The following is a 9,598-nucleotide window of genomic DNA, read 5'->3' on the forward strand; positions in this document are numbered from 1 at the left end:
ACCCCCTAATCTATTTGGTTACAATGCTCCTCCAACTTTTTATATTCATGCCATTTATATAGCTAAAACCGGGGTTGTGTTCCGCTACCTTCCAATTTTCTTGTGCAAGTTTTCCCGTTTTGTAGCATCGTGTAATATTTACGTTGTTAACTTTGATTTTGTAATAAGCTGAAAATTGATTGTATTGATTGTTTCTCAACCACAGACCACAGTACATCACATCTGCAACAACCATATCTCTGATAACAGATCTTCAACCCATAATTCTTGCATCTGCACTCTGCAAAAGAGAACGAACATGGGATGAGAAAGGATCCACTTATATGAATGGGATTACAGAGGAAAATGAAAAAAAAAAAATGTCACTTTCAATGCAGGCAAATTTCACCTTGACATTCATTCATGGAGTAGAAACATTAACAATGGTGGCAGGGTGAAGCTGTTGTACTGAAATCTGGATATATCCAATTCCTGTTCTTTTCAGTCACTATAAAATGTTACATTCATTCTAATTGCATAGGGGAAGGGGGAGTTTCATGTAACAGGAAAGTTTTGGGGGAGTTCCCGACAACTTAATGAATGCGAAAACAGATGAACATTAGATTATTTCTGCTTCAGTCCATGCTCAAAGGTTAAGAATCAGGAAAGTCATATACAGGTTGCTGGTTTAACTCAATTACCAGCAGAAAATTCCTGATTCCAGGTAATACTGTACAAGGCAGAATGTTCGGTTGCTTTCAATGGAGGAACCACAAATGGGCCGAAACCCTTTGCTGCAGATGCAGATGCAACATTACTGCCATTTTGTTTATCAACTCGAGCCTGGTTTTGCACCACCTCATTCTTTATTATGGTTGTTGCTGAAGAGGACGAGGCAGATCGGGCAAGCCATGATGTTTGAGTACTCGTCTGCCATAATTAAGGTGCAGTTTCTCCCCAAGCAGGCGGTGAGCACACTGATGATTGAAGTTATTGATGGTCGCTTCTTAGAGATGCCGGAAATTCTAGTAATATTATGAATGATGACCTCTCTGCCTCTCGAAGATACTGTACAGTGCCATTCATAATTTTAATAAGTTTCTGGCTTATATACAACCCAAGACCTTCCCTCGACATGCTTTGTTTATAGTTGAACATTTCCTGGATTAGCTCTTCTGGAATTCCCGGGGCTGGATGTGTGATCCTGGAAGATAAACAGACCATTCAATAGAAGTAAAACAGCGGAGAACAATTCCTTGATGAAAAAGATAAGAGTGAGAAAATATTTAGTATTTAATCAAATTTCGGAGGGGAAAATGGTTGGTGGGCATTATTCATGCATCTGATTTCACTGCTGACTCAAAACAGACATTTAGAGGAATATTATTATGCTTGCCTATAATCTTCCCTGTTTTACTTAAATGTTAGAAATTCTTAAACCTGAACAACTTAACTGGGATCAGATTGGATATAATGACCGAAGATCTCAAAAGATCACACTACGTTAGAAATCTCTTCTCATAACTAAACAAGTTATATGGAGGTGATCATATGCTAAGCTGAGTATATAAATAGTATTACCGAAATTCAAGATGCACTACATGCATCTTGGCTCCAATCTGCTCCCTTCTTGCAATAATTCTGAATAGAACGGATGATTCTTCAAAAAGAGGTGTAAAGAGTACAGCAGTTGTCAAGAAGTCTGAGAGCACTTGTTGAATCCTCAAATTGTCTCCAAACAAGTACAAGGATGATGCTTCAACAGGTAAATCGCACATGATCTGCACCTGGATCTCCCGACTTGGAATCATAGCTTGATTTACGACTGCTTTAATAGCCTCACCAAGACTGAACTCGCAACAGTTCATTTCCGTATAGCTGAAAAGGTTTTCACAAGGATAAGCACCAGTACAAAACTGCCAAAGATGTAGCATCTAAACAGATATTGGCCATCCAGTTATTCAGACACCAAGGAGTTAAGCATATACAGGTTGCTTCACAAAGAATTAGAACCTAAATGCCATATATTGAAGGCAAATCCAGTAAATACCCCCCCCCCCCCCCACCCCCCACCCCACCCAAAAGAAGGGAGGAGGAGGAGAAGAAGAAGAATAGAGAGATGAAGAAATGAAAAGGCAAATAAACACATAGAAAAACACCCGGCCTATTGGCATAGCGTTTCTTTTAAGAGAGGCACATAGTAGAGCCAAAGCAGTGCAAAACATCATCTTATTTGCATGTATGTTATCAAGTAAATGCCCCTGGAAATCACAGAGATGAATAGAACAGTGGTCATGAGTCTGTAACACGTATATTAACAGATCTTCCAACCACAAATAAAATGGTGCAAGTTAGATTATCACACCTTTCTTCAATACTTTCAATATCGGTATCATCAATGATCTTAGCCAGCTGTTCTTGGCACATTGTACTGGTCTTCAGAAGTTGCATCTGATCCTTACTTAGGTCAGAAGATTTCATCAGATTCTGAATGCACTTTATACCATTTAACGGGTTTCTAACTTCTCGACGAACATAAGCCAACTTTTTAAGGCTATTTGCAGCTGCTTGTTCAGATAGTTTCTGTACATGTATTGCGTACTGAAGTTCTGGACTAGGAACATGTAAAAAGCACAGGACCCCAGTGATCCGCCCCACTGAATCAGTTCTTTTATTTGCTGATATTAATGCTTCAACATATTTATTCTGCTTATCAAAAAAACCAAATAACAATTCCTCTGCATCCTGCCCTGCAATTACTCCATTCAGTAATATCCTGAGTTTGGTTAATGTGTCACTATCTTTGACCTTGCAACCAAAGCTACTAACCGTAAAGACCTCACCGAGAATCATTTGATCAATGGCCTCTTCCCTCTTCAAACCAGACAACTTTTGCATTGCATCATTCCATTCCAAGCATCTACCATGCTCATCCATCAAAAAGATTGGAGGAATCATTGCGGAAGGGCTGCGCAAAATTCCAACGTAATCACCTTGAATACGGTTATATTTGTCCATAATCAACTTTTGTCCTGTAACATCTTGTCCTACAAAGCAAACTCCAATAATATTTCCTTTTACGTCCCGACTTGAACAGGCATTAGCTACCAGAATAACAGGATCATTGTTTTCTTGAGAACCAAACTTTTTAAGTTTGATTTCAACATTTTTCTCCTCTTTGCCTGCAGTCAATGTCATTGTAGATCAGTTTGTAGTATAGATACATTTCACGTAAAATATAACCCATAAATTTTTTTCAAAGAAACTATATATCAAGCTGCTGATGAGAGTGCTAATGTCAGTACTGTGAAGCATATAAACAGATTATTTCAAAATTCAAGAAGTTGAGATATCTGAGACAGTAAAAGCATGATGTTTGAAAGAAAAGAAAAAAAAAAGTATTTCCTATCATGTCCCATCCCCAAGATCCCTTGTGAGTTGTGACATGTGACATGTCCATCAAAATTGACAAAGAAACTGAAAGTTACAATGTTAAAATAACATGGGTTTGGTTAAGAAAAGGGAAATACTAAAAGTGACCGTAATGCCTCTAACCAGCTTTTTAATTTAGTTACTCTCTCTCTCCCTCCTTTATTTTAATTTGGACATGTGTAACTAATATTTTATCCTGACAAAGGTACGAAGATTTACAGCTGTACAGAATTTTTAAACATGCAATTAAGAGCAAGAAGATAGAATATAACCTTGCAAAGCGAGGGAGAGCACATTTTTAATGGTGCTGACAGCTTCACTGACAACCAAATCAACTAAGGGCACACCTATAGCTTGTTGTACAGCCAATCCAGTTAGCTCAGCCACTTTAGTGTTCCACCCATTGATACAGCCAGAAGTGTCAACAGCCAAAATGGGTATAGATGCTGTCTCAATAAGGCGAACCATTTCATTTGTCACAATTCGAAGTTCATCAACCCTCTGTATACTGGTGTCCACAGCAGGTACATTCACAATCATTTTAGAATTATCAACAACTTCGCCTTGCAAAGAGCCTCTGAGTATCAGCTGCAAGGAATGAATTGCATCCATCTCCACAACTTCCCAAGGTAGACTCCTCTTAACCACCTCCAGGAAAGCCTCGAAAGATGATCTTGGATGCATCTTTCTCCAGTCATCCTTGTCTCCAGGATCATGTTTTGCACCACCCCACTTAATCGCTTTTGCTGTGTGAGATCGAAACCAGAAGAGAAAATCTTTTGAAGTTATTTTGACAGCAGCCATTCCACAGACTGAATCACCAACAATGGAAGCATTTGGGTAGCCAGCTTCCATGAGGCTATCAGTGCTTAACCCTGTACTACTACTATGAGAATCAAGAAGCCATTGTGCTATATCTCTAATTTGGGGCTCTGTTGGCGTTGCACCAAGCAACCAAAATTTGTTCCTATAGTAAAGTGCAGCTCCATCACATCTGACAAGGTCCATAATATTAGGAGACTTGGTGACAATACCCACAGGAGATTCTCTGAGAAGCATGTCACAAAGTACAGTCTGGGTTCGCAATATATGCTTTTCTAGACGTTGAGCTGCCAACTCCACTTCCTTATTGATCTGAACGCTGAAAACTTGGACCAAGAACTCACATGCATACCTCAAGGGGAATGGAACAAACCTTGGGCTTGAATGATGGCAAACCACCAATCCCCAGAGTTTTCTTCCTTTTTGTTGATCACTATCCATCTCATCATCATCCTCATTGATTGTCACAGACATTGCCAAAGATGCAATGGACCCCATATTGGCCATGTATTGTGCATGACACCCATGGGGAGCTCTTAATGCGGATCCACAAAGGCTTAATGGTTGAGCCAATGTCTTGTCTTGGATTACTTTAACCGATGGAGCTAAGCAATCACATATCATTCTGACCTTGTTTTTCATAAAAAGAAATCTTGAAGCTTGTGGTATATCAGTAGCAGGGTAATGCAAGCCAAGATAAGGTTCAAGATCAGGCTTGCGGCATTCTGCAACAACTTCCCCATGCTCATCCTCATGGAATTTATAAACCATAACTCGGTCATAACCTGTCAAATCCCTTACTTCTCTAACTAACACATCACACAACAATGATATATCTCCACTTGGCAGTGATTGCAACTTCGAAATGGCTTTAGCTGCTAGTTTATATGATTTCAATGCTCCAGCAGCTGTCACTGGAACATCTGCTGGATTGACAGGCTCCAAATCTATAACTAATCCAACATCAATTCGGTGTAAAATTGCATAAAAAGGCTTACCCGAATTTTTGCAGTGCACCAGAATAGGATTAATCAAACTAACTTCCTCAAAACTTGCTGCTTTTTCAAGTGCAGCAGCACCAGTTGACCGAAACAGTGTCCTAACATTGGTGCCAATAGTCAGAGCTTCCTGCTGTTCAATGCTTGGAACTGCATGTGGTGCCAAATCCAGCATTTCTGGTGCATTTTCACTAAATCCAAGGACAGAAAAGTTCTGCTCATCAACGGCTATCAAGCAGCCAAATGGTTGTATAAGACTTCCTCTTTGAATCTTCTGGAGATAAGCAGACATAGTTGAAGAGGGGATATTGCTAGTTGAATTGGATAAATTAACAGAGGTAGAATAATCAAACTGTTCCTCAGACTCCTCAAACTCCACATGGAGCTTAGCATCAATAGATGTCTGAGCAACAACGCGAGCATCATGCCTCGACCGAGCAGAGCTGCTCATGGAGCAGTTTGTCCTGATTGTACCCGATCTAGATGACATTTTCCAAGACTCTTTCCCTTTGATTTCTTGAACTTGTGTTTTTTCACTCCAATTAATTCCTCAGTTGATCCCAGCCCATATAGCAGGAACCTAATACAAAAAAAAGACTCAATCCTTTGAGCATGGAATTTAATCAGATACCACTCATTGAAAGGTTGATGTGAAACTAAATGGACAGCAGCTTATATGAATATCCTCTTTATTAGAGAAGATTAACCAATAAGTTCACGTAAAACCCCAATCAAGCTTCAATTTCCAAATTGTAAATTGAGAACAAACCAATAGCAAGTTATTTAATCAAATAATGTCAAACAAATTCATGGAAACTTCAGGACAAAAGTGGAAAGGAGGCAATAGCCACCAACCAATCGTCCTACTCCACAGTAGGCATGGTTAAAGATAAATTCAGTTTCTTTTTATCAGTTAGAATATCTCAATTCAGGACAACAACATAAAGGGTGAAAAGCAGAATAACTGATACCCACATCAATTTGTAGATATTCCAAACAAAAGCAAAGCCCTTCTGGATTAGGAACCATGAAAGCTGGCAGAGATTCCACTTTTTACTCAATAGCCCGCCAAAGTGGAGAGAACCGTCGGTGAAAATCGATTCCCCAACACAATTCTTCAATTCAACTTGGTTAATTTCCTCCACAAATCATTTGTAACCCCTCAAACTCCAGAAATTCGAACTAGTTTAACCTGAACAAGAGGAACACACCACGCCAGAAAACCACGAGCCGCTATTCTCAGTACTAACAAAATTCACATTCATACAAGCCAATATATAATTCCAAACCCCCAAAATCCCGCCCCAGGAAGAATATTTACGAATACCTAAGTCGAATTTTATCTTTATCCTTAAATTAATCCCACAAGACAGACGAAAGAACTACTGCTACGGATAGATTGCATACAGGATACAGCTCAAGGAGAGAGCGGCGCGTGGTGAACTAACCGCTGAATTTACTACGTTGTCGGAGTGGGAGGCTATCAGTTTCGGACTTTCAGAGCTCGCCATGTGAACGAAGCTGACAGAATTGTTGAATCCTTTTCAATTTCCATGGAGTTTGGCGCAGTGGTCCAACTGCTCGCTTAACTGGGATCGTCTGCGTTTATTCTCTTTATATATATTTGTTTCTATTTTTGACGTCAAGTGTCAACTAATCCGTACAAAACAACTATAATCAGTGTTTGAAATTTAGGTTTGAAAGATAATAATGCCTGTTTACATGATATCGGATTCTGCAAATTATGCGCCAGCAGCTTTTCAGCTCTGTGAGTTACTGATTCCGAAAAATAATACGTCGCCGCCGCCCTCCGGTGGTGCTTTCACATACTTAATTTGTACGGAATGAACGAGTTTAGCTTAATAATTCAATAGGATAGAACACACCAATATTCAAACTTTGAATATGGAAATTATGTTTAAAGTGGACATATTGACACCAACATTTGACATCATTGAATTACATCCTCCCAAATGTTCTGTCCAGACCGGGAAACTCTCCCCTACTGAATTGGAGTAATATATATATATATATATATATATATATATATATATATATATTTAATCAATTTAACAAAATTATAAGTCATGCTATTTTTGTTAATGATACCATAATTCCTTTTATAACGTCCGTCTATTTAATTCAACTAAATTCGATGATAAGAGAAATATGCATGTAATATCTAAGAGTATGTATATACAGGATAAAGCACACTCTTCTGTAATAATTCATAAATCATACACAGAAGATAAAAACATATTAAGAAGATTGCATGTGACGACCTTGACCAAGAAGGTATTGATAATAATAATAATAATAATAATAATAATAATAATAATAATAATAATATTTTTCAAGTTTGAAATGACTTGTTAGAATAATAAAAATTTTAGAGTTTTCTTTTTCTTTAAAATTATATTTAATGTCCACTTTATAGTTTTATATGATAAATAAAAGGTTTTGCCAACATTTATATCGACTATTAAAAAGACATTTTTAAAGGTTATTAACATTATCATGGATATTAATTATACTTAAGATAGTAAGAAACTAAACTAGACAAAAACTTCAAATTTAATTTATATCTAAAATTTATTGACATCTTTTATTCGTATATATAGCCTTCATAGTGGTTTTGAATGTTGGAATAATTTAGAGTTGATGATGGGGGCCAAAGTATATTAGGTAGAGGATTTCCAATTTCCATCAACGCCTATAGACTTGCAAGCTTTTTTTTTTTTTTTTTTTTTTTTTTTTTTCATGAAAGTACAATTTTGGATAGAGACCAGCTTTTTTGATTGCCCTACCGAGTACAGGGTACTGAACCAAAGTGGAAAGATTTTGGTGGCTAATATTAAGCAGATTAGTTTGGTCATTGGTGCATTACAGATTTTTTGGGGTAGATGAGGGTGCATAGTTGGAGTGACATGGATTCTGCCAAACTCATACTTCTATAGGAAACAGTTAATTACCGAAATGATTCATTGACTATAGCGAAATTATTAATTTGGTCATTGGTTAATTTTTTTAACCAATTAAGTCTCTCAATTTTAAAAATTTTAACCAATTTGGTCCTCTATTTGTTTGACTGTTAGTCAACCGTTAACTTGGGACCAAATTGGTAATTTCACTATAGTCAAGGGACCATTTTGGTAATTAACTTTAGGGGTGGGTAATTCGGTTTAGTTTTCTCGAACTGAACCGCACCAAACCGAACCGAACTAATTTGGTTCGGTAATATACCGAACAACCGAACGGTATTGGATTCTTGTATACCAAACGGTTCGATAAAAAACCGATCCGAATTGTTCGGTAAAAAATTGAAATGAATCGAATATCGTTTGATTTAAAAAAAAAAAATAATAATAAAATGAATAAATAAATAAATAAAGAGTAAATCCAAGTCCCTTAGTGCTTGCTCTGCCGTTCAGTTCATATTCTCACGGGTATCTCTCGTAAATGTTTTATTTGATTTTTTTATGGTTTGTTATCAAAAGTTTTATATTGTGCGTTATGGTGTTTACATAGTCCATATCCAAAGTCTAATATATAACAAAATAACAATCCAAAGTTCAAATGATATTCAGTTCGGTTCAGTTTTTATCGAACAAATTCAGTTCGGTTCGAGTTTTTACCGAGCCGTTCAGTATATTACCGAATCTAACTAGTTAGGTCGTATGGTTCGGTTCGAGAAAACTGAACCGAATTGCCCACCCTTAAAGTTAATTACCAAAATGGTCCCTTGACTATAGCAAATTACCAATTTGGTCCTAAGTTAACGATTGACTAACAGTCAAACAAACGGAGGACCAAATTGATTAAGATTTTTAAAGTTGAGGGACTTAATTGGTCAAAAAAATAGTCAAGGACCAAATTGATAATCTCGCTATAGTCAAGGAACCAGTAATTAACTCTATAGGAAATGATATACGTAATTCGAGTTATACTATATGAACTCCTAAATTATACTGTACTTTATCATGTTATATTCTATAATGTGACAAATAAAGATATGCTATTTTTATCATGTAGGTGACATGAAAAATATCTACATCAAGAATTTGTGAGAAAGAGTATAAGTTGTAAATATGGATTCAACTGGCCTACATCAATATAAAGTGAACAATTGTGAGAAAGACTAGAAGTTGTAAAGTGATCTGTAATGCCATTCATCAGTAACAACATTGTGTAAGACAGCACTACATCAATGCACTATCACACACTTTTCTGGTGGCACTATTTTTTGTGTTCCACATTCATTTCCCTAAACTATATAAGCAATTAATATCGGAAGGATATTCACACAACAACCAAAAATTTCAATCTTAAAAAAAAAAAAAAAAAAAAAAAAGATGGTTAGAAAAAAG

The 9,598-nt window shown here is 36.9% G+C and overlaps 1 protein-coding gene across 3 annotated transcripts; it reads right to left on the reverse strand.

The window, feature by feature from the left end:
• Positions 1-445: 445 nt before the first annotated feature.
• LOC109159179 (phytochrome C) lies at positions 446-7,008 on the reverse strand. Of its 3 annotated transcripts, none has more exons than XM_019307241.1 (6): positions 6,680-7,008; positions 6,207-6,423; positions 3,684-5,811; positions 2,345-3,161; positions 1,561-1,857; positions 446-1,183 (listed from the first exon to the last, which is right to left on the reverse strand). In XM_019307241.1, exons 3-6 carry the CDS (start codon positions 5,719-5,721, stop codon positions 970-972), a joined length of 3,366 nt encoding a protein of 1,121 aa, XP_019162786.1. In that variant the 5' UTR covers positions 5,722-5,811; positions 6,207-6,423; positions 6,680-7,008; the 3' UTR covers positions 446-969. The 3 variants fall into 3 exon arrangements, with proteins under 3 accessions (XP_019162786.1, XP_019162787.1, XP_019162785.1); XM_019307242.1 differs by having other exon boundaries at positions 6,639-7,008; XM_019307240.1 differs by having other exon boundaries at positions 6,559-7,008.
• Between the last annotated feature and the right edge of the window lie 2,590 nt (positions 7,009-9,598).

The sequence above is a fragment of the Ipomoea nil genome, unplaced genomic scaffold (genome assembly GCF_001879475.1).
Source record: "Ipomoea nil cultivar Tokyo-kokei standard unplaced genomic scaffold, Asagao_1.1 scaffold2826, whole genome shotgun sequence".
NCBI lineage: Eukaryota > Viridiplantae > Streptophyta > Magnoliopsida > Solanales > Convolvulaceae > Ipomoea > Ipomoea nil.

What these genes read in the sequence shown, in the direction of transcription:
- LOC109159179 (XM_019307241.1), bottom strand. Translation starts at nt 5,721, where the DNA reads ATGTCATCTAGATCGGGTACAATCAGGACAAACTGCTCCATGAGCAGC. An exon ending in GCTCTCCCTCGCTTTGCAAG is followed by an intron (nt 3,162 to 3,683) that starts GTTATATTCTAT and finishes CATTGACTGCAG; the next exon opens with GCAAAGAGGAGAAAAATGTT. An exon ending in ATTGAAAGTATTGAAGAAAG is followed by an intron (nt 1,858 to 2,344) that starts GTGTGATAATCT and finishes AAACCTTTTCAG; the next exon opens with CTATACGGAAATGAACTGTT.